The sequence below is a fragment of the Phyllostomus hastatus genome, unplaced genomic scaffold, assembly GCF_019186645.2.
Source record: "Phyllostomus hastatus isolate PE091 unplaced genomic scaffold, TTU_PhHast_1.1 phas_contig_283, whole genome shotgun sequence".
Classification (NCBI taxonomy): domain Eukaryota; kingdom Metazoa; phylum Chordata; class Mammalia; order Chiroptera; family Phyllostomidae; genus Phyllostomus; species Phyllostomus hastatus.
The window spans coordinates 7,293,671-7,318,238 of record NW_025333833.1 but is presented as its reverse complement, the minus strand read 5'-3'; the positions used below and the strand labels follow the sequence as shown (position 1 = coordinate 7,318,238).

Sequence of the window (24,568 nt, the reverse complement as noted above, 5' to 3'; positions counted from 1 at the left end):
TGTGTGTGCATGTGTGTTTGTATTTAGGTTTGTGAGTGTGTGTTTGTGTGCATGCATGCACGTGTGCTCCTTTGCTCGCACTGATGGTAGGAGAGGGAGGGTAAATGAAAAGATTTACGAGGAGAGAAACTTTGTAAACCAAGACGTAATTATCCTAAGACTCGGAAGAGTCCCCTTCAATGAGTTTGGGCAACAATCTCCACACCGCCCTGTGTGGGGTTTTCATCTCCAGTCTATTTGATGGGGCGGCGGTGACGGGAGCTCAGGGTTGGGAAAACAGCTGTTTGGCACCCCCACCCCACCTGATGGAACAGGTCGGGAGGGATATGGAGCAAAATAACGGGAGCAATCTTCCTGTGCAAAAACAACGGGTTGTGCACAGGAAGATTGATGTCCAATGAGCAGAAACAGGCTTGCCAGACCCCCACCCTGCCCCGCCAGCCCCGTCCTGGGCGGGTGTCCGGGTGAGCTGTTCATCCGCAGCGAGGGCTGTGCCCTCCGCTCGGACGAAGGGAGGGGTGTCCCTGGCTTTATGTAGTGGCCGCAGAGGGTGGCCGTGAAGCATGGGGAGGGTCAGAAGAGAACTCTCCCACCGGCCTGACCCCAGGACGTGGGTCTCAGCCCCTTCCCTGGAGAGGAGGCCAGGACAGGAGCGTCACGCAGGACAGAGGGACTGGGGGAAGGCTGTCTCCTCTGGCAGCGTGGCCCACACTCACGTCAGCTGGCGAGATGCCTCCGCACACTTGGATGTCACACTTAAATGCCTCTCTGGGTTGGCCCGTGGGGTTCCCGGCTGGGGCGGGGACGTGGATGGAGGTGTCCAAGGTTAGTCGGGGTCAGCCTGCATTCTGTGGGGCGCACTCTACCGGACACTTCACACAGGAGCCTAGCTCGGTCCCGGCCACCACCCTGCGAGGGCAGTTGTATCTCGTCTCCATCAGGAGGAGTGGGAAGCTGAGGCTTTGAGTTCAGAGGACTCGCGATCATTGGTGGAGCCAGAGCCAAAACCTATACGTGACTGACTTGGAGACGTGAGAGAGGAAGAAACCAGATCCCCACCCCCACTGCTAAAACTGGCTTGAAACTGGCTTTACAGAGCAGATTTGCCTTAACAAACTAGCCCTCTTCCTTATTTCTGCAGCTGAAATACACGCACACACACAAAATCACAAAGCCTTCTTTGTTCAAACCATCCGCTGAGCTGGAAGCACCTGCGGGTCACTGGGATGACGCACCGGTCGTCCCAGGTCCGTTTTCTCTCACCTGAAGCACGATGCACAGCGCACTGCCCCTTGGCTTGCCGAGCTGTGCTTGCTCACCGTACCCCCTCCACCCCCGTCTGCCGTCCTCTCTCCCCAGGGCGGCATGATCGCGCTGCTGCTGTCCATCCTGTGCCTGGTGATGATCCTGTACACCCGCCGCCGCTGGTGTAAACGCCGCCGCGTGCCCCAGCCCCAGAAGAGCGCCAGCGCCGAGGCGGCCAACGAGATCCACTACATCCCCTCGGTGCTGATCGGCGGGCACGGGCGGGAGAGCCTGCGCAACGCCCGCGTGCAGGGCCACAACTCCAGCGGCACCCTGAGCATCCGGGAGACGCCCATCCTGGACGGCTACGAGTACGACATCACCGACCTGCGCCACCACCTGCAGCGGGAGTGCATGAACGGAGGGGAGGACTTTGCCAGCCAGGTCACCCGCACCCTCGACTCCCTGCAGGGCTGCAACGAGAAGGCGGGCATGGACCTCACACCAGGTGGGCGACTTGGTTCTTGTCCCTCGTTGCGGGGAGCTAGGGATCGGGCAGGGAAGAGCTGTTTCTAATTTTGTGGCTGCCAGTCACGCATGCTGGCATGTGCCGGTGCCCTTTCCCAGGTGGCCAAGAAGCGTGAGCTTCTTCCTGAGAGGATGAGAGCTGTGTTCTGGGATGTCAGCTCTCCCATCGGCAGGGGGCATTAGCAGGGCAGCTGTAATCTGGGTTCCTCTCCACCTCCACTTTGCAAGGGTAGCAGAGATACTTTTACATCCAACCCAAGACTGGATTGGAGTCTTTTTTGTACATAGTGAGCCATCCTCCAGGAAATAAGAAGATAGCAAGAAAGATCAACTTGTGTGTGTGTGTGTGTGTGTGTGTGTGTGTGTGTGGTATTTGTGTATGGGCTTGTTTAGGCAATTTAATTTTCCATTGAAGCGAAGGGGATGGAAATCCCCTATTCTTTTCTATTCTTACCTATTCTTCCATTCATACCTATTCTTTTCTATGACTCTGGAGACTTTGGCCTTGGGTGCTTTAGTTGTGTTGTCTTGCCCATGCTTATGAGGTCCTTGCAAGCGATGTAGTTCTTCAGAGAAAACGAAGGGATGCAATCAGCCTGTCTGTGAGCCACGAGGTGGAAGAAACTTGAACCTGATCTGGCTGAACAAGACCAGGGTCAACAAAATGCAGAGGGCACAACCCTGCTTTCCCTTTGCGGTAGCCTCTCTCTCTCTCCTGTCTACAAATTAGCAACTCCCCATAGGTAAAACCCCAAGACAGAGGCTCTTCAGAGAACTGCTCCACTATCTTTAAAGGAGACAGTTTGATACTGAATATTGCTTCAGATGGACTTTCAACTCGAAAAGAATTGACATCCCATCATATAGGTCTCCATTCTGCTTGTTGTCAGAAAGAGAGCCTGTGTGAGTGGCCGCTTCCTGCTCAGATTAAAACCTGGGAACTCCTTGAGAATGGGGGGCACGTCACCAGTGCCTCAGCTTCCCCATAGCACCTGGCACAGTGCTGAGCCTACTGAGTAGCCCGGTGATATTCGGGGGCTACAGAGTCAGGTGCACTCAGGGAGCCGGCAGATGGTGCAGACATGTGGCCGAGCTGGACGTCAGGCGACAGGGACTGGTGCAGACTGTGGCGGGCAGCGGGCCTGTCCTGTCTGAAGGCGCTCAAGTTCACATTCTCCTGAGACTCTGGCCGACCGAAAGGAGGCCCTCTGCCACCCGTGTCTAGTCAAAGGGCCGCACGTGGTGACCCTCTCAACACAGTCGGTTGCCTTGGCCTTTCCGTTGGAATCGCCCTTACTTCACTCCTCTCATCACTCCACGGTCCCCTAGAAATCCAGGCATTTCTGTCTCTGCCAAGCCCTCACTTGAAAGGTCCCTTATTTTAATTCTGTGAAAACTCCATGTACTTGGTTTATGCAGATTCCCTTGCTCTCCCTCTCTCCGACCTTTTAAAGTTCTTGCCCTGACTTTTCCTTGCACAGGGAGCGACAATGCCAAGCTGTCGCTGATGAACAAGTACAAAGATAACATCATCGCCACCAGCCCCGTGGACTCCAACCACCAGCAGGCCACCCTGCTGTCGCACACCTCCAGCAGCCAGAGGAAGCGGATCAACAACAAGGCGAGAGGTACCCGGGCCTGACGTTGGGGCGGGCAGGTGGACCCCTGGGTACCGGCACAGGCGGGGCCCCGTGACATCTGTGGCCCCCACCCTCGTGCATGTCTGGAGGGGGTGTGTTTCGGCCCCGTCTTTCTGGAGGCCTGTTGAGTACTACTTCCCAGAAAAACTCAAATATATCAACCTGATGTCTGAGTGGTTTCCTCAGCAAGGATGCATCCTCAGGAAATAACTGGACAAATACGCAAAGATCGGTGTAAAAGGCTCTTTGTCACGTTGTCTACAAGAGAGGGAAACGGGACACGGCTTCAGTGTCTGTCAGGAGGGACCTGGTTAGCTGCCCGCACATGGGTCTGCGGCCCAGCGGCCGACCACGAAGCCATGCACGGCGATAGTATAGATCTATCTATGCTTGTTATTGTGGAAAGTTGCCCTCTCATCTATTAAGTGGAAAAAGGAGGCTATAAGACAGAAGGTGCAGCAGAATGCTATGTTTAGGGGAGACTGAAAAATGTTTATCTGGTTTTGTATCAGAAAAAGGCAAAGAGTATATACATCACATGTTAATGGTCTTGCTGTGATGGTAAGGATTCAGAAGACATCAGAGTTGGCCCTTTACATATTTTTCTTTACTTTTATTTATTATTCTCTCTCTTTTTCACATGAATAATGCATATTAATTCTGGGACCAGAAAAAATGTAAGCTCCTATAGATATTAAGGCATAAGGACATATCTCCCTTAAGGCATAATTCCGGTCTGATATGAACCAGAATCAGGACCTGTAATGAGGACCATTTCTCTTTCTTCCTTTTCCACCCACCATCCATGTCCAGGGGGTAGCTGTCAGGAATGGCCCCCCTTGGTGGGGGCATGCTGGGGGAAGGGAGGGCTCTCCGATTGCTGTCACATAAAAGTCTGCTTCTCCAATAAATCTGTGTCTCGGGAAGCTCCAATCCCCGTGGCTACTCCTCCCAGATTGTCAGCCAGCCTGCTCTTATTTTGATCGCTTTTTCTCTTGAACTTGCCCAAAGATTTAGTTTCGTGAAGACAAGACTGAAGATGTTGTCTTTGCCATGGTCCTATTCATTTCAGCTGGCTCCGCCTTCCTGAACCCCGAAGGGGATTCTGGCACCGAGACGGAGAACGACCCCCAGCTGACCTTCTACACCGACCCCTCGCGGAGCCGGAGACGCAGCAGAGGTGGGCAGGGTGGGAGGGACGAAGGCGGGGCGGGGTCGGGGTGTGTGTGGTGCGTGAGGAGCTCTGGGGCGGGGAAGCCGGGGAGCCACAGAGGCGCTGGGTCGGGCTGTGCGCTGGGCGGTCTGCACACCGAAGCCATCTCTGTGGGAAGGCTCCTGGGACCACAGCCGGTTGTCCGCCCTAAGGAAGGAAGAGGAGCCCGGGGCGGACTGTCTCGGAGACCCGTCTCTCCCAGATAATGGCTCTCCCAAACAGGTTTCCAAGTCGTTTGAAAGGCTGTTTCTTCTTGGTCAGAAGACTCTCAGTTCCTTCTGGAAGCCTCGGGAGTCCTGTTTTGCTGTTCAGAGACAGGAATTCAAGTTGATGAAGTGTGTTAGGTCGGGGGGAAAGGACGGGATATGGACCCGTGCTCACCCAGCCACACTGGCCTCGGGCAAGGCAGGGATGGCGGTGGGCGGGGCGACTGCGGAGTCCACTGTGGCCTGAAACACGCGTGTGATGGCGCATTTGCCCTTTCATCCCCTCCCCACAGAATCACCGGAGCCCGCACTCCCAGCCCCCTCCCCTCTCCCAGCGGGGTCCCCGTTAGCTCGTTTGTTCTGCTCAGCACCAGCAGCACTGCCCTCCACGCACCCACTGCCGCCGCTGCTCCGCCCTGGTGTTTAGAGGCTTCGGGTGTGGCTCTTGCTGCTGCGGCTGCTGCACCCTGTGACTTGCTGGTGTCACCATCCTCACGGGGGCGGGGGCGGTGGGGAGGCCTGGGTTTGAGCACCAGCCAGCTTCTCCACTTACTGATGAGGACGACAACTTCCGGAGGCCTCAGCTTCCTCACGCAGTAAACAGATTGACAGCACCTCACACGCAGGGCTATCTTCCAGGTGAAGTTATGCTAAAAGGTACTTTTTGGGGGGACTGGCAAAAACGGACTGTGAAATCTCTGTTGCTGTCGCTGTTAGAGCTCTCTGCAGTGCAGCCTCAGGTTTCCATAACATTTCGTCTTAAGAAATTCCTGACGGGGGCCCCTTGAGACACAGTGGAGGGTATCTGAGCGAGGTCACATTGTACGGGGTGCAGGGCTCGAATCACACCCCTTTTTGTCACAAAGTCTTTCATTACAAAACCATACGCATGCCATTCTGTAACGTAACAATATCACACTCAAGCGCACCATGCGACACTTTAGGTGAAATGTCCCAAAGAAAACTATACATTACGACACCCGTATTATGAACCTACCCACCACACCCACGCAGGCGTTACTTCTGCCAGACCCTGTATTATATTCAACAGGATCTTCCCCAACTGATACTCGGCCAATGCGCCCGAAAGACAACAGCATTCTGGCCGCCTCATGTGTCCCCCCAAGTGCCTCTGTACTGAGGGCACTCTTCCCAGAGACTGGAAGAATCCCTTTCAACCCCCCAGTTCCAGTTTCCATAGGCGTGGCAGTGATCAGCAGAACGCTTCTTCCTGCCATTTTCCTCAAACGCTCAGTGGGGCTCAGGGCAGCTTAATGCCCGACGCCCCAGTATCCCTGAGGTGTGCGTGTGGGCCCTCGGATCCTCATTGCGTATTTCTACACAGCAAATAGTCAACCTAGATTCACCGGCCCAGGCCACACCAGAGCAGGGCACAGTCTGCTTTAACAAAAGCCTGTTTAAGAAAACCCATAGTAATGAATCAGAGGGAGTTTCTTTGCAGCATAGAACTGTTTTAGATACCCAGCTCTCCTAGTCCATCAACTATTTATTGCGATTAACTAGACGGTAAGCTTCTTAGGGACGGGCATGTCTAATTTATTTTTCCAAAGTGCCTAGTGGAGAATTTTTCCCATAATAGATGCTCGTGAGCGTTTGGGGAACGGAACCGGATACATCAATCAGCAAGAAATTTTATAACCTACCTGCCATGGGTCAGGCTTTGTGATAGGTGGTGGAGGCATGAAAACGTGGCACAACGATAAGTCTTAGTCTAATAATATAAATAAGGTAAAATGAATACTTAGAAGCAAGAACAGTTCATTCTACCTGGTAGCGTTCGGAGGCCAAAAAAAAAAAAAAAGAAACGAAAAAGGAAAAGAAAATTGCACTGAGGTGCTATACAATAGAAAGAATTTATTGAAAGAATAGAATGTAAAGTGGGGGCATTCCAGGGGAGGGAAATAGCATACAAACAGCCTTAAAGGGCCCTGGCCAGTGTGGCTCAGTTGGCTGAGCATCATCCCACAAAGCGAGAGGTCCCCAGTTCAGTTCCTAGTAGGGGCTCATGCCTGGGTTGCAGGTTCGGTCCCCGACTGGGGCACGTTCTGAGTGGCAACCAATTGATGTTTCTCTCCACGCTGATGCTTCTTTCCCTCGTTTTCTCCCTCCCTTCCCCTGTCTTTAAAAATAAATGCAAAAAACCCAAAATCTTTTAGAAAAAGCTTGAAAGACACAAAAGAACAGGTATTTTCAAGCAAGCGGAAGTACTTCAGTAGGCAGCTGTAACGGCTCTGTAGGGGGGACGGCTGGAGAACAGGCCCGCTAACAAGGCCCGTAAACGTGCCACGTTGCCGCGTCTGCCCTTGGTTCCGGGGGTCGTAGGGAACGACTGGCGTTTCGGAGCCAGGTAGAGGTGCTGGATGATGGGTTGAGGATGTGGAGGAACTAGGGAGACCAGAAGGTGAACAGCAAGTGGTGGCAGTCACAGGAGAGCCGTGGCAAGTGCCCAGAGCCACAGTCATGCTGTGCGACAAGAGCAGTGACAGCAAAGTGCACCCAGGGCTAGAGGAGCAGCAGGGAAGGGGTGAGAGTTTGTTCTTGAAGGTTCCAGGGCATGTTTACGGGGAGCTGTTGTCCGAGCTGAGACCGGAAGAGGAGGCGCACCCCAGGCTGGCGAGGCAGCAGAACGGCACGCCGTGGGGGAGGAGATGACACGTGCCAAGGGCCAGACACATGAACGAGAGTGGCCTTGCCAGCGAGCAGTAACTAGTTGACTAGAAGGAGGCTCATGGTGCAGGTCTGCGGTTTGCTCGGGAAAGAAGGCTGGAAGGGCAGGAGGAAGCCCATGGCCTTGACTGCGGGACGTGGACCTGACACTTCAGCTGGAGTCACTGAAGGCTTTAAACACCCTCGCCCCGGTCCCCTCTGCTTGGCGAAGGTCCCCCTGGGGCAGTGCGGAGGGTAGGTGTTGGGGGGAGGTTGAGGCAGGGACACCATCGCAGTGGTTGGCTGTCGCCATCATCTGGGGATGGAGACAAGGGAAAGTCTGGATGCAAAATGAAAAAAGATTTAATGGCATCGTTGGCTGTCGCCATCATCTGGGGATGGAGACAAGGGAAAGTCTGGATGCAAAATGAAAAAAGATTTAATGGCATCGGTGGTTAGGAGGTCGGGGAGGGAGGCGCTGGACACGAAGGAACCACGTAGAGGACTCTGGTGGGGCAGTGGCAGCAGGAGTGGGAGCAGGGCGTGAAGGAAGGTGGGGGTCCCGTTTGGGATTTGCATTTGAGCACCCGAGGGGCGTTCTGGCGGTGGCTCTGCTGCTCGGGGCTGGGCTGGAGCCGAGACTGCGGGTGTGGGGAAGCAGACTCCGTGCTCGGGGGACGTGGACCGGGAAGGCTCTCCGGGTAGCCAGGGACAGAGGGTCCAGGGGCTGCCGCCGCCCTGGAGTCTCCGCCCCCCAGCCTCTGCCAACCCACCCGTTCAGGGAACTTGCTGCCAAAAAGGGTGGCGCACCCACGGGCCAAAAACCGCCCGTGTTCCCGACAGCAGCGTCTCCAGAGACTCTCTGGGCCCAAAGGTTGAACTGTCGTCAGGGCCGCAGCCTTGGCTGGAGCTGGGCTTGGATCCCGGCCCCACTTCTTAGTGGCCGCTTGACCCCGGACCTGCCCTGTGGCCTCTCTAAGTGCCCGCCCCTCTGCGGACGCGGCCTGTGAGACTGCGGTCACTGTGAAATGACAGGAGCCACAAGGCCCGGGGCCCTGGTGCCCGGCCCGTAATTAGACCTCGTCACTGGTGACCGTCACTCGGGCTCACCTCCTTGAGACCTGCCTCCCCGATGCGCGAGTGGGCGGGGACAGTGCGGACGCGGGCTCATGGTGAGGAGGTGAGGACTGAGGATGTCGATGTGTGTGTCATGAAACACTGGGCGCCCTGCGAGATGGCATCGGCGCCTTTTATTGGTATGCACAGTGAATAGTAACACGGACTGCAAGACGGTCCCGAAGGACCCACACATTTTGTTGTCAGTTTCTTCCTTTCCCACCCCCGTTCTGCCTGCCTGTGCAATCACCTCCACCAGAACAAACAAACAAACAAAAACCCCACAAACAGTAAACACACCAAAACCTCCCTGTCCCCGACCCCACCCACCCGGGAGTGTCTCTCATTCCCCAGCCCTGTTCTGTTCTCACTAAACTTCCATTTATGACCTTACCCCAGTGACTGGGGGCAGCCTACTGGTGCGGCAGCACCCGCTCCTCCTACAGAGCGGCCTTGCCTCAGTTTCCTCCTTGCAGGCCCTACAGAGCAAGGAGTCCCAGCCAGAGAGCGGGGCCAACTCCTCTTGCTCGGGAAATTCCTCAGAAGGGACAGAGCTGATTTGTGAGAGCACCCTCTGTGGGAAGCTGGGGGAAGTGCAGGGGCCCAAGCAAGATCCCGCCGCCCTTGGGCAAGAGGCTGGAGCTCAGCCAGGCCGAGGGAGCGCCTCTCACGTCAGCTGCCCTCTTGACGTGAGGCCACCCTCCCTTGCCATTTCTTTGCGACCCTGGCCCAGGGAGGCTGCAGCTAACTTGCACAATGCTAGCCATGGTTGACCCTAAGGGCCACAAGGAGGCCGAGTCCCCTCTGACTCTAGCCAATGACGTGGTGTTCCGTGAGGGCGCCATCGCCGAGGTCACGCAGCTGCACACGTCTGCTGGCTGGGTTTGCCGGCGGCCTGCCCTGTCAGCTGGGCTGGGCCGGGCTGCAGGAGACGGAGCTGGCCCTCCGCCGAGGGTCTTCACCGCCCCGCGTCTGGCCTGTGTCCTCCTTGCAGTGGGCTCTCCCAGGAGTCCCGTCAACAAGACCACCCTGATGCTGATCAGCGTCACCAGCTGCGTCCTGGGCCTCGTGTGCGCCTCCCACGTCAGCTGCCCTCTCGTCGTCAAGATCACGCTGCACGTCCCTGAGCACCTGATCGCGGATGGTGAGCCCACTCCCGACCCGCGCCTCCCTCCCTCCCTCCCTCCCCGGTGCGGGTGGCTGCGGGTGGGGCGAGAGGACGTGGCGAAACCGGGGTCACGGCTGCCTGTTACTGGAGGTGAGGGGAGAGCAAACACAAGGAAATAAAGCCGCGGGCAAACCCAGGCTGTCCACACACGCAGTCGAAAAGCAGGTGAAACCCCGCGCAGATCCCTCACCTCTGTGCTCGCTCTTGTTTCCCGTTTCTGTTTGTTTTCCAAGAAGCCCCTGTCTTGGTGGAGAAATGCAGAGCACCCTAGATGCAGGTAGAGAGACACTGAGAGCCTTGTGGCTTTTGAGAGCGGAAAACCAAGTGGGGTGGTCGAGGTGTTTAAGGATCTCCCCTGCCTCCGTTTGGTGTGCCCTGGTGAGAAATTCCTAATTGTAGTCACTTGTTAGAAGCCTACAACTCCATAGCAATAATTTACTTGATCCAGGGGAACCCCAATACATGAGGGAGGAAGAGAGGTTCTGAGAGCGCTTGAATTCGTTCAGCCCAGAGCACCTCACTGACCTGCTGCTGTCTGTCTCCTTGGCTGCTGGAGACGAGGGGGGACTGTCCCTGGGCCGGCTGTTCTATGGCAGGTGACGACGGGCAGCAGGTCCTTGGCCCCCTAGACAAGTGCCAGTGCCCGTGGCTGGGCCTGAGGGAGCAGCGGCATGGCCATCGTGGTCCTGCTCTGTCCCTGTACCCTTAGGTCCGCCCTGGACCTGGAGGTGGGGCCAGGCAGCAGGGGACACTGTGGTGGCGGGGACTGGGTGGGGGCCGAGCCTCCATCTGCCGGTACCTTTCTCGGGGCTCATGATGGCCCAGGACTGGCAGGAGGAACGGCCTGGGGTTGGGCTGATCTGCAGAGTGCCCCTTGCTCCGTGCTTATGTGTGAGTGCGTGTGATTATGTGTGTTTGTATGTGTATTTTTGTGTGTGCATTTGCATGTGTGCCTCTGTGCTTGTATTTACATGCGTTTGCATGTTGGGGTGTGTGTGTGTGTGTGTGTTTGTGTGTGTGCGTGTGTTTGTGTGTATGGGTGCACCGGCGTGTGTCTGCGCGTGCGTTGCGCCCACACAGGGGCGCGCCCCCTCTCCCCACCCTGCAGGAAGCCGCTTCATCTTGCTGGAGGGGAGCCAGCTGGACGCCAGCGACTGGCTGAACCCGGCCCAAGTGGTCCTCTTCTCTCAGCAGAACTCCAGTGGGCCCTGGGCCATGGACCTCTGTGCCCGGCGGCTGCTGGACCCCTGTGAACACCAATGCGACCCCGAAACCGGTAGGCGGGAGCGCCGGGCAGCGGGTAACTGTCAGAGCTCGTGCCTCTTGCGTTCACCCCCTCGAGAGCCGGGCCGTCCCTCCCCACGGCCGCGTTGCGATGGGGAGCCCAGCCTGCGCTGGCTGCCCTCGTGGCTGGGCCTCTGAACGTGTTGGGCTTCAAATGTGGGGTCCCCTCCCGGCGGCAGTGTGGGGAGCATGCTCATGGTGGCCCCGTGCCAGACTGATCCGTGTCGAGGGCCTCACAGCCATTCACCGCCCATTCGGGGAAGACCAGCTACTGGGGCTAGCCTTTTTATGCGTGCTTATTGCAGAAACTTCGGAAAATCTAGAACAACTTCTGGAAGAAAATGATAAACATCAATAATTCTATCTCCTACAGAAATCATTTTAAAATATTCATGTCCCCCCTTCCCATCTTTTATTTATGCATGGTCTTTTTAGAAACTTGTAAGCACATAAGTCCAGTCGAGTTTTCTTGATTCTTTTTTTTTATAAAATTCTTTTTTTTTAAGATTTTATTTATTTATTTTTTTAGAGAGGGAAGGGAGGGAGAAAGAGAGGGAGAGAGAAACATCAATGTGCGGTTGCTGGGGGTCATGGCCTGCAACCCAGGCATGTGCCCTGACTGGGAATCGAACCTGCGACACTTTGGTTCGCAGCCCGCGCTCAATCCACTGAGCTACGCCAGCCAGGGATTTTTTTCACTTATTCTATCATGAGAGTTTTCTAGAACATTAAATAACCCTCCATAATATAATTTTAATGGCAATTAGGCATTCCATTGTATGTGTATATCATAGCTCCTGTAAAGAATTCTCTTATTCTTTGATGTTTAGGATGCTTTAAATTTTTTAATTCATACAAATAATACTATATGAATACAGGGCACACCTGAAGTTATTTTCTCCCACTGAATCTCAGATGAGGGGTTCCTGGGGTAGACAGCTTTCGGACTGTTACGTTATCCGATGGGGCGGGGGCTTCTCGGAGAGAGGGCCCAGACTCGGCCACGTGAGACGCTGGGACTCAGTGCTTCCTGAGCCCCAAGATATCCAGGAATGTGAGCCCCCGATTCCGGGTTGTCCTGCCCTTCATTGCAGAAAGGGGGCATCGTACTCATCTCCACAGAGATCCGTTCGCAGTAGGTTCAGCCCCACAGGCAGGGCCTCCCCAGAGTAGTAGGATGATGTCTTAGGGCAAAGGGTGGGGAAGCAGTGCTACCTGAGACCCTCAGGGGAGTTGTTGCTGGAATCAGGGGCCAACCTCTCCGGCTCCCTGTGCTACCTCCCCTCTTACACACACACACACACACACCCTGACAGGTGCATCTTTTTTAGGTGCCGGGGTGGAGGGATATTAGTAGAAGTCAAGTCCAAGCAATCTGTCTAGCCCTTACTTCTGTTACGGCCCATTGCTCTAACTCTTGGGGGGAGTGACGGGTCACGGTGACGTCTAAAGTTCACCTTCTTAGGTCTGAAAGTCGGCACGTGGGCCCATCACAAAGATCCCAGGTCCCATATGGAGCAGAAAGTACAGCATTTTAAACATCTGACGCCTAAGGCTGTGCTTACTTGCGGCTCTTCCCACGCTGTCAGGCAGACGCCGAACCAAACAGATGGGCTGTGCACCAGGCCCAGAACCAGCCTGCTCCGGGGAAAGAGAGCTCATCGCAGGGGGGAGGCCCCTCCCTGCCACTGAGCTGGGCTCTGGTCCCCCCCCGCGCCCAGCTGACCTGGATGAGGAGACCCTGGGTCAACCCCAGTGGTTAAACTCACTTCTGAGAACAGCCTGATCTCCAGAGGGCTCTGGAAGCAGAAGCTGGGGTTTTCAAGAACAGAAAGCACTTTTAATGACATGGGGAAAGAAGGCACTGGTGTTCGCAGCGTGGAGGGGTCTCAGGGATCAACTGCCCCCTTACTGTAGATCGATGCTTGAAGTCCCAAGAGGGCACGTGAGATGCCCAGAATCCCACGGGGACCCTCGGCAGGGCCTGTGCCTGCCCATCCTGAAATGAGAGCAGAGGCGGGGTTATAAAGGGTTGCACTAATTTCCCCAGACGCGTCTGACCCAACAAGCTTGTCATTCAAAACTGTGTGAGCAGCCACCCTTACCGAGCATCTCGGCCTCTGGAGCCAGGAGCTCAGGAAGCTGCTTGTCCAAGGGAGGCCACCTGGACGTCCCATTTCCTGTCCTCGCCGACAATGACTTTGGGGAGCCCCTCCCCTGCTGATGGCTTCCCAGTATCCGTCACCATTAATGACTTTCCAACTGGAAAGCCACGGAGGGGGACTAAAAGTAAGAACCCACACCCCACCACGGGACCCAGGCACCGCATCTTGGGGGGGGTGGTTGGGGAGGGTGTGGGGTCCCAGCCGAGAGACGCCGGTGCCCAGACTTGAACGCTGGAACTGGAAACGCTCCCCTTCCCGCCCCGCTCGTCCCTGCACGTGGGATGATGTGGTCATCCCACGTGCTCATCGGTAGGAAACTTTATCGCCTCCCACACTCCCTCCTAGAGCCTTTCTCCGGAGAGCCGAGTGTGGGACTTGGCTGCAAGTCAAGCCGACGTTATTTTTGCAATCCCCCAGCTAACTCATTTGGAGGCGCCGTGGTGTTGGGACGTGTGCTTTCCCAGCCGTGCCGAGGGGCCTGCCTGTTGGTGTGCGCGCAGCTGTGCAGGTGCGCGTGAATACTCTCTTCCCGTGCACACACAAACAAGCAGACAAACAGGCGCAGCCTCGGTGCCTGGAGCTTTCCTCGGGCACCCTTCCCCGGCCTCCCGGCGCGCTGCGTGTGTGTGCTCATTACCTTCACGGCAGCGCGACACCCGGCGTGGCCGGCGGGATAATGGGCCCCCAGAGCTGTCTGCATCCTCGTCCCCAGAACCAGCGAACATGGTCTGTTCTGTGGGAGAGATGCATTAAAGTTGCAGGTGGAATTAAGGTTGCCAAACAACTGGCTTTAAAATAATGAGTATCCCGGACTAACTAGGTGGACCCAATGTAACCACAAGGCTCCTTAAAACGGGAAGGGGAGGCAGAAGAGGAGGCCAGAGTGGCATGAGGCAAGCAGGCCCCCGCCAGCCACTGCTGGCTTTGAAGGTGGCGGGAGGGGGCTGGAACCAGGGAGTGTGGGCGCTCCTAGAACCCCTTGGTTTCAGCCCTGGGAGACCCCCGTCAGACTTCTGACCTACAGAACTGCAAAGTAATAAATCCATGTTTTTTTGAAGCGCTGAGTTTGTGGTAGCATTTTATGGAAGCTATGGAAAACTAGCATACTAGGGAAGGAGAAGGAGGATAAGGGAAGAATGAGCATTGTTATGAGGCCCTCTGTGTCGCCCTGCCTGATTGACAGAGGGCGGTTAAGTAGACTTTCCGAAGATGTTTCAGGAGTCCGGGAGAAGCTGAGCGGAGGTCATTGCCGATCTGTTTTCCGTGGCAGCCTCCTTCTTACATTCCAGCAGCCATGCCATTTGGGAGGCGCATGAGGCACCTCGAGTTCCCATCTCAGTGCCTACCAGCCCTTTGCCGAGTGCGCATTGGCATTCTCTCCAGGTCTGCCCAGGTCTGGGGCTGTCCGTGTGTCTCTTCGCGAACGGCAGACCCCTAAGGTTGCAAGGCTTACTGCCCAGCTGGGTCCAGCCGGAGGCTGGCTTTTCCTGCACTTTCCAAGGGCTTTGTTGCGGTGCTGTGCCTGTTTGATTGTGTTTTGATGGCGACACAGACCAACGGATTTCATCGACTTGTCTCTGCTCTCCATTCCTGGCCGTTGCTCTTGCCGCCGGGGCAGCGGTGGGGGCTGCCCAGACCTGCCTCGTTTCCCAGCTCCCGTCACTCCTGGCCGCGGACCTTCCCTCCCGTTCACGACGTGCGGGTGCAGGGTCTGCGAGGAGCACAGCTTCCAAGCTGAACCAGGTTTTCATCGCCACCCAGGACGTTCCCCCGAATTTCTTTTGTCCCGGACCTTTCCGTAAGCCAATTCCAACCACTGGAAATGTGTGAACTCTGGTGAGGGTCGTTGGACCAGTTTTTTCACTTCAGCCTAGCCCTCCTCCTCTTGGCGTCTCGGAACCAACGCCTCTCTTCGTCCAGCCTTCTCCAGTTTAACCCAAATGGGCGAGGTGGCACAGCCCCCATTTTGTCCCTGTCACCCAGAGTGCTGCTCACTCCAAGCTCCCCTTTGTGGCTCGATTCAAGCACCTTCTCTCAGGATGTGCACCAGGCACATTGCCCTGTGCCTGCCTCCCTCCCGCCACCAGACTTGTGTGGGGTGTTTGACTCCGGGCCTGGCTTCTGCCCACTGTCTTCACGGGGAAGGAGACCAGGCAATTTGATGTTTTCCAAGTCCAGGTATCTTGTAAAAATTTCCTTTTCTAGCTGAAACGCACCCAGTTCTATTTAATGAGAGCCGTCAGTGACCTGAAGGCTAGAGGTGACTCAGACAGTTCAGCCGTGACCTGTACGTGCGTCATGCAGGACCTGTGGCAAGCCCGGTCATAGCTGAGGAGCCCTAGCTTCCAGGCCGGTCTCTGATCCTCCCGTGAGATTTGTTCCTCAGCCCTCCAGCTGTAGGTGGGAAGTGACCGAAGGCTCTGTCCATCACAGAAGGTCCCTCAAGGTGCCTTCCCTCAGAGCACCAAGCACAAATTGCAGAGCCTTGCCCAGGTGATGCATGGACCCCTCTTGGTGGGCTTCTGCCCTCTGGCAGTGAGGTCATCCATGAGTGCCTCCGTCCTCGTTGGGCCCTTTTCCGTGGCCATGCCTCGCCACGCCTTCCTGTTGGATCCTGTGAACACTTCCCCACAGTCAGCGCGTCATGTGTCCCCGCCATCTGTCACAGCAGGTGCAGAGACTGTAACACTTCTAGCTTAGGAGGGCATCCAACACCCTCGTGGGGTCTTTAAAATTCACAGCTAACAGAGCTTGTGCTTGCATGAAACCCCTCTTCGAGTCAAGGTTTTTGCTGTGGGTTGCCATGGCAACGTTTCTCAGCAGGCCCAGTCTCCCTTCCATGCATTAGATGGCCAAACTGGTTCTGAGGAGGAACACCGGAGAGGGGGATTGGGTGGGTTCCGGAGACGAGGATCATTTGAGAGGCAGGTTTTTGGATGTCCTCAAACTCTCGCAGATGTGTTCGACAAGCTCTCTGCGGCTCTGACTTTGAGCCGCAGGTGACAGCATGTGGAGGAAAGCTTTCTCTCTTGTCAGCAGCATGTCCCCTCCCAGTGACGAATGAAGGAGACCTCCTAAGGAGATAAGGGACTGGGGAGGCCATTTGAGAAAGGCGAACGTGCCTACAGATGGTAGGCGTTGGCCGCTTTAGGCAAATCAGACTCTTGTGAGCCCTGGGTTGTTCCTGCACTTTCTTCCACGTGTGTCCGGGGAACCAGATATCACACGTGGAAGGAGGACTCCCATGTCTTCAGTCTCCAGTTCCAGGCAGGGCATCCGACCAAGGCCATCAGAGCAGAGTCAGAGAAGAGTAATGGGTTTGACAACCTCCTGAGATTAATTCCTGTTACTATCATCTCATGTCCATTGTCCCCAAGGACACTTAGGAAATGATCTCCTTCCGGGAGAAGCATAGCGGGGCCCTTGACGCATGACCTGGCTTAGATATCTGCAGCTTAGGGCGAGGTGTGGGTGCTCTTATGTATAAGTTCAGGGCAAACTAGTTAATGTGGTGATTTTCCACTACATAGTATTTATAAAACACCTATTCGTCTGGGGGAAAAGCTAACCTTGCTCTTGCCCTTGTGTAGCTTATGTTCATGCTTTCTTTGGAACTAATAGAAGCAGGCTTCATCGGAAAGCCTTATCCTCACCTAACGTCAAGCTGTGGTGCCCTGTGTCCGACTCACAGCTGCCCAGCCATTCCTAGACCCAGCTCAGCGCCGCCGATGCCAGTTAATTAGAGCCTCTGGCGACCTAGACCATGCAGAAGCCTGAATTTGCCATAGAGGAGACACCTTTACTCCCCATGGGTCCCCTACAAACGAAGAAGTTGCTCATTTTCACCCAGCCTTGAGCACCTTGGGCAGGTGTGGGGGGAGGAAATGCGTGTCACCTGGTGGTGAGGCCTGATGGCCAGCGGCTTATAGCTTATAGGTCAGTCTTGGAGTGAACGGCTGAGCTGAGGTCCTATGAACAGCCTGCTCAGAGCCCACTGGGCCTCTTTCCTCGGCACTCGTCTTGCTTTTTGTCTTTGGGAAGAGAAAAGAGCACTCAAAGCTATTATTCTATTTATATCCTTGTTCAGTGTCTCTTGCTAGAGAGATAAAGAAACTGTGTGCCCCTTGTCTCCTTAGGGCATGGCGCCCTTGTTATTACAAATTTCAGGAGTCCCCCCCCTACCGATGAAACCAAGGGCCCCTAGAAGCGTTAACGGGGTGCTTTAGTGGGACTGGCCTCACAGGGAGCAGCAAGGACTTCCTTCAAGATGAGGACTAAGTAGAACAATGATTCGTAATCTTGTGGGGCCCTTGGATTTACTTGTGCATCAGGTGAATGCCGTGCAAATCTCCCATGGGAAGACACGCAGACACAGTTTTGCGTCCAGTGTTGGGAGCGGGGGGGGTCGTGGATGTCTTGGTATATACCAATGCAATAACTGATGGTAATGAAGCACAGTAATATCCTAAAGAAGTATAGAATTGTGGGCGATCCTTCTGTTTACCAGCCAAGATGATTAGCTAGTTTACTGTAAAACCCCGAGTTCCTATAAAAACATAGTTCGTGTAAGTGGCCTCCCCTATGGCGGTCGTTCTGTGGGCTAACTGCACGGAATGATGGGAAAAAGGTCCGGAGTCAGACAGACATAGATTGAAGTGTTCACCCTGCCACTTACAAGCTGTCCCCAGACCCCTCAGTCTTCCGAGCCTCCGCTTCCCGCATCTGCATAGCACAGCCAATAATAGCGACTTTTCAAGGTTCTCAGAAATTTTGATGACATAACGCACTTAGGCCGTCTTTAAACATTTTATTCCTTGTCTACTACATGCCTCGCAGTATACTGGGCACCAAGGAAGTGCAGGTGGAAAAAGTCCCCTGCTCCAGACTTCTCGCCTTTGTGGTTACAGGGCCCACGCAGTAGGTGCCTTGTCAGTGGTGGATTTCCGCAGTCGTGAATGTTACCATGTAGTGGGGAGTGGAGGGATGGGTGGTGTTCACCCCTGTGGGCGGTGGAGACAGGGATGGGGTCTCCTCCGTGCCGCTGCTAGGGCCCGAGTTTGAGCGTTGCATCTTCGTTTTCCCCAGCACACACGTGTTAACCAATTACTCTGTGTTTCTCTTCCCCCCTCCTCGCCCTACCTCAAAGGGGAGTGCCTCTGCTACGAAGGGTACATGAAGGACCCAGTACACAAGCACCTCTGCATTCGGAATGAGTGGGGGACAAACCAGGGGTAAGTAGGGGAGGGCGAGCCCCCAGCCTCGTCCCTCCAGCGCTCGGGCCCGACGTGCAGCCGCCAGGTGTCGGGCAGCGGAGCCGAAGGCTGCTTATGTTCAGAGCAGCGAACGGGTAAAACGGGACGGCACCGTTCCCGGGTTACACCATCCCACTGACGCCCCTTATCAGCGTTTTCTCCATCCATGAGCTCTGAGAGGACGCCTCTGCCCCACCACCCTGCAGCTGGGCTCTGAGCACCCAGCTGTCCCTCCCTCCCTTGTCACGCCGCTGCCAGCCGTGAGGACTCTGCCGGCCGAACGTGGCCGCTGGCTTTGTTGGGGGCACGTGGAGCCACACAGGCTCCCGTGTGGCCTTCCCGGGGCTCGGCGAGCTCTGCGAGGCTGACGTGGGTGGGTTTACGTGTTTCCGCCGGGACTGTCCTCGGGAGTGAAATGCAAGGACTCAGGGCCTGCTCGGGGTTGACAAAGAGTGTTTTTGCCTGATCCCCAGTGACCAGTTCTCTGTGAGACCTTTGCTTTCCCCCTAGCGCACCTGATCAGGATGAAAAAGTCACCTTGTCTGCTGCTTTAAAAAAATTTTTTTGGTTCAGCGAGTTTTTATTGGGATAAAATGCACCTCCTATCAACTTCACCATTTTTAAGTGTACATTTCAGTGGCATTAACGTACATTGACGTTGCAGTGCAACCATCACTAATACTCTTGCTTTTTACAAGTGTAGCTACTCTTGCTTTTTACGAGCAACTTCCTGCTTCGTTTGCGTTGCCGAGAGCTCGCTTTCTGCGTTGGCTGGGCTGTGGAGGGGAGCGGACGGAGAAAGGGATCGATAACCACTAACTAATAATAGCAATCAATGGAACAGGGGGAACGAGAAGGCAATCAAGGCAAACCCCACTTCGGAGTGGTTGCTCAGAGAGCAGGTCAGAACTGGGTTTGCAGCCCGACCAGGGGCGAGGAAGGAGCCGTCGTCATCTCCCACATTGCCAGGGGGGCTCGGCCCCCTCTGTCTGACTCTGATGAGACCGAGCCTAGAATATTGAATGTAGTTCTGGACTCCCAGAGCAATAAATATGGAGACAAATGGGTGAGAGTTTGGAGAAGAGCAATAAAAATGATTGAAGAGCTCAAGGGAGTGATTTATGACGAAGGGCTGGAACTCGACTCGGAGAACGTGGCCAGCGGATGACTAAGTCAGGGCATGATGAATGCCCGCAGACGCTGGAAGAGGGCAAACGTTCTGGAACGGGTTGAGGTGGAGGGAGAAGGACAAGGGAGAGTGAAGGCAGAGGAAGGAAATCTGAGTCACGGGTCAGGGAACTTGGGGAAGTCAGAGGGCCGTGGACTTTCTCTCTTCGTGAAAGTGAAAGATGGTCGCGTTTCCACCGCGTCTGAGATCGAGTCAGAGGCAGTCCCCAACCCTGAGAGGAAGAGGTTCGCAGGAGGGCAGAGGCATATGGCGTGGAGTGTTCTGGGGAGATTGGCAGGGGCAGCAGAGGACCCGGCCAGCAGGTGTCCAACAGAGCCTGTGTAAAGAGGGTCTCTTCCTCTCTGACCCCTGGAATGTTTGCACTGTTTCTGGGGAGGCGGGGTTTTGCTTATGCGATGGCTGAGAATCTCAGTTGGCTATGATTCTTATCGAGTAAAATATTGTGAAGGATGATGGATAACCAGCTCTCTATCTCTTAGCCTACAAACTTGCTGCTGGAGAAAATATCGTTTCGCTTCTTGCCCTGACCGGTCTGGGCTGGCCGTCCACCGTGACTGAATTCGGGGGCTGAAGACTCGAGCCGCCACAGCCCTTGCCTGGTAGACAGGTCGTGTGAGGATGGGTCTGAGCTCACTTGGTCACTGCACAAGGCCACTCCCTCCGGCCGCGGGGAAGGGACAGTCTGAGGATGTAGACAAGAGCCTCGGGGTGGGGGGGTGAATGGTGGGCGGCCCCACGTGGGTGTCACTTCAAATCAGCCGAAAATAGTGAGTTACCGACTGACAAGAACATCAGCCCCAGGAAACAGACAAGGAGACCTAATATGCCATTTCCATCTCTAATTCCCATTATTCTCTGGTCATCACTGTCCACGAGGTCTCATTTTGGACACTAATAAAATAATGGAGCAACTGTTCCGAGGGCGGGAGAAGTGGGTGTCTCGAGGTTAATGGAACCACGAGTGATAAGCAGCGTCGTTTGTATGTGCATAAAAAAAGTGCCCGACGGGCGACCGCGTTTTCCTCATAAAATGACAAGATAGATGAAAAGTGGAAGATGTCGTACATCTTTATTTAAATCAGGGGCCCGATGCCACGCTCCCTTGAATGATTCTTACCAAATTAATCTGAATTGATGTGAACGTGAAGACTGTCACCTGCATTGATGACTGCCTGACAGATCGCCAGCTAATGATACGTATTGGGGTATTATGGAGAAATCAATGGCCGGCTTGGTTTCCCTGCACGTCTCATTGAGCGTTCCAGAAGGCGCAGGTGGGCAGTGTGTGTGAGTGTTGATGTTTGTCGCTGGGTGTTCTCATGTTGCACGCGTTAAGATAGCTGAGCATTCTTCTGAAGGGAAGCAGGCACGGCCTAGACCAGTAACAGTTAAAGTGGATTCCCTTGTGACAAATCTAGGTTAATGGACCGGGAGGGCCGTACCAAGAGGCATTCTTGACTTTCAGACAAGGAGGGAAATTGATCAAGGACACCGATACAAAAACTGCAACTGGGTGATTCTCTGAGGCAGACGGGTGACACCTGCACCAGCCTCTGCCTCACGCTCCAGTTTACCTGGACCCGGGGGGACGGAGAGGGGGCGGCTGTGTGTGTGCAGTGTGTGTGCATGTGTGCTTGTGTGTGCATGTGTGCGCGCACATACTGATTTGTTTCCAGAACCCCCCCCCCCGCCCACCGGTACATGCCGTCTACTCTCTCATTCGTATTTTTTCAACACAACACACATGCTCACTCCATTACCCGTTGCGGCCCGGGATCAGCTGGGTTACTGATTACAAGAAGAACGATGCGGCATCTGCTCTGGAAGAACTGATGTCCAGCTGGATCAGGGGACACAGGACAAGACATTGCAGTGAATTCTAAAAACGAGTTGAGTTGTGAGCAGAGGTCTGTGGGCTCGCCGTTTAAGGGGGTGACTTAAGCGTCACCTAAGCATCTGGACTAGGGCTTCATGGGGAAGCCAGGGTTTGAACTCTCCTACTTCACAGGTAATGAAGGTGATGCTAAGCAAAGGGAAATGAGCCCATGTGGAGGCATGGAGACAGGAGGAGCACGGCGTTTCCAGGAGTGGCATAGAAATAGGTCAGTGTTAACTCGCAAGCACAGCCGGCGGAGACAGAAGAGGCTGAGAAGACGGAGTAGGACTGGGTCTCAGCAGGTCTTGCCCTTGGACATGAACGCTCCACGGATTCGCCTGCAGAGTGGCTAGCAGGAGGGAGAAGTTTCAAGGGGTCTGTGTCTTTGGTGGGACAGTCCCTTATGACACATTATATTTCCGAACCCTTCAAAATAATGTGAAATAATCCTAAAAAGAAAAAAATACCTTACACACACACACACAAAACCTCCCGAGACTATCTCAGCTTCTGTTGATCTGGATTCTGGAAGTAAAGCGTAGTCCTAAAACTATCTTGTAGATAAAAGTTTCCAAGACCAAATAGCAAACTGTGATGGAGAGCTGGGGACCGCACATACAGGGCGTGTGAATCAAGGGGTTCACAACCTTTTGGGGGGGGGGGGAGGCTGACTCTGGTTCTTCCAAAAATGGCCACGGAGGAGCGAGGCTGACAGAGACATTTGCGTGTGGATGTGGGTGGGGAAGCCGGTCGCTGGGGCTCCCCCAGGTGACAGGACCCAGGGGGCAGGTTGTAAAGTCATTGAACTTTTTACACAAGAAGCTTCTATTCACCAAAAGGAAAAATGGCTAAAAAAAAAAAGTAACAAAGTCACGGCTGACAGATTTCTAATGAGAACATAAGATGTTGAGGTTACGTCGTGCTTGGTCATAAAGGTTGGCAACAAAATGACTCCCTGCCACGGTGGCCAGCAACTCTGTGGCTCGAGGGTGGGCAGGGATGGAAGGGCCCCACGCCCCGTCCCTGTCCAACCCCCGTGAGTCCTCTGGGTGGCGCCCCGGCCTGCCCTTGCCGCTGTCCGTGGACACAGCCGGGCCCTGTTGGGGTCGGTTTGATGTGTGCTGGTTGGGGCAACAAGGACAAATTGAAAACTTTCACCATGAGAAATGAAAACAATCAACGAGGGTGGAGGAGGCAAGAGATTGATTTACATGAAAATATGAGAGGAGGAAAAAACAAATTTATTTAGCTACTTCGGGGACTATTAAGAAAGGCTGTAAAAGTGGTTTTTTGGTTAAATTAGAAGTGTACCCAAGGGCCCCCCAGCTACGTCTTCCAGAATACCAATGTTAGATTCAGCTCCTACATGTGAAGGTGCCCAGTAAACAACGGTCCGATTTCTTATTCTGGCGCCTCAGCTACGGAGGGCAGCTCCGCGGAGATTCCCCAGCAGGGGCCTGCCACATGTCCCTCGATGCCAGTGCCGGGCATGGCGATGGAGGGATGATGCCCGAGAGGGGGCGGGACCCGCTGTGGGACAGGAACAGGTATTTCTCCGAGGTGTTAGAGGTGTTCCTGTCCCACAGCGGGACCCGCTGTGGGACAGGAACAGGTATTTCTCCCTGCTATCAGGGGTGGCCCTGCTCACAAGGACACCTCCTCCTTACACCGCCTGCTGCGGCGGCCACACACTCATCGTGATGTCTCCAGATGAGTGCCCGTGCACAGGCGTGCACACATGCATACGCACACTCGTACACAGCCCACGCCGCCTTCATACTGTCCTGTCCATTGTCCCAGCTGCTTCTCCTTGTGTGCCGCTTCTGCAGGGCCTCCCCGCTGCCCGCCCCTCCCCGGGGAGCGACTGCTCAGGGAATCTGACTCTGGATGAGGAGCAGATGCCCCACACCGTAGAATTTGGTTTCCTCATCTGTCCAAGGCTGAGGAAGGTGTTTGTCATGGCCGGCCTCAGTCTGTCCGCCCGGCTCAACATGCATGCTTGCCCGGAGGGGAGGGATTGCACAGGGCCTGCCTGCGTGGTGCCATCCTGACGTGGCCCTAGGGACCCCTCCCAGGGCAGCGACCGGTGCCCCAGGGGCCAGCTGTCTTTGCCTGGGGGCTGAGCAGAGGTCAGTTTCCACTGATCATTCAAAATGATCCCAAACCCATCCTCGCTCCTCCTGGCCCCTGCAAATGCGCAGGGACTTCCCGGCAAAGTGCGAATGCTGGGCCACTGCGGAGCGGTGACTGGCAGGCTTAACTGGAGCTCCGACTGCAGGCCTTGTCTGGGGCGCTGTGTGGCCTCCTGCGACCTGCCCCACGTCTCTTCCGGCGTGACTCAGGTGGAGGCAGACAGCCCATCCTGTGTGACATGTGACATCTCCTGACTGTCCTTTGCCCACCTCCAGCTCATCATCTGGCTTTGATTTTCCTGCCCGCACTCACGTGTCCCGGTGCCATTCACCTTCCTCCGGCCCCTCAGACAGGAGTTGCTGGCCAGCCTGTCGCTGCCTTTTTATCTCCAGACACGTACCCCCACCCCCGCAGCCCAGCCTCACGGTCTGAGCCCGGCTCTGGTGCTGGCCGCGCCATGCACAAATGGGATTATCTTCCCATTAGCTCTTGTTGTTCTCCTTTTCTCTGTCTCTCTCTCTCTCCATGTATGTGTGTCACTTTTTCTAATTGTTCTTCACTTACTCATTGATTCCTAACAAGGGTTTCCAGTGTGTTTATGGGACCCTTCATTTCTTTTTCTTCTTTTCTTCCCTCCCTTTCTCTTGGCCTCCGTCTCCCTCTCTGCCCCCAGGAGTTGATGGAAGTGGGCCTGTCTTTTATTTCACCAATGTCAATGTCAAAGTCAACGAAGGAAGCTCTATGTAAGAATTCAACCTAAAGTTCCCAGTTCCTTCTCTCTCCAGAAGCCCCTGCTGTAACCTGATTCCAGCAGAAATGTGGCCCCAGAGGAGGAGAGCTGACCCCTCCCTGGGCGAGGGGACAGGAACTCAGGCTGGACAGTGGG

At 55.0% G+C, this 24,568-nt stretch overlaps 1 protein-coding gene across 2 annotated transcripts in view; it reads left to right on the top strand.

Annotated features, from left to right (window-relative positions):
• ASTN1 (astrotactin 1) overlaps window positions 1–24,568 on the top strand; it is a 269,721-nt gene that overhangs the window by 126,958 nt on the left and 118,195 nt on the right. For both annotated transcript variants that reach the window (XM_045838783.1, XM_045838782.1), the window contains exons 3-8: window positions 1,360–1,753; window positions 3,255–3,401; window positions 4,486–4,593; window positions 9,610–9,759; window positions 10,892–11,059; window positions 18,379–18,463. In XM_045838783.1, coding sequence (XP_045694739.1) covers window positions 1,360–1,753; window positions 3,255–3,401; window positions 4,486–4,593; window positions 9,610–9,759; window positions 10,892–11,059; window positions 18,379–18,463 — 1,052 coding nt within the window. The remainder of the gene's footprint in view (window positions 1–1,359; window positions 1,754–3,254; window positions 3,402–4,485; window positions 4,594–9,609; window positions 9,760–10,891; window positions 11,060–18,378; window positions 18,464–24,568) is intronic.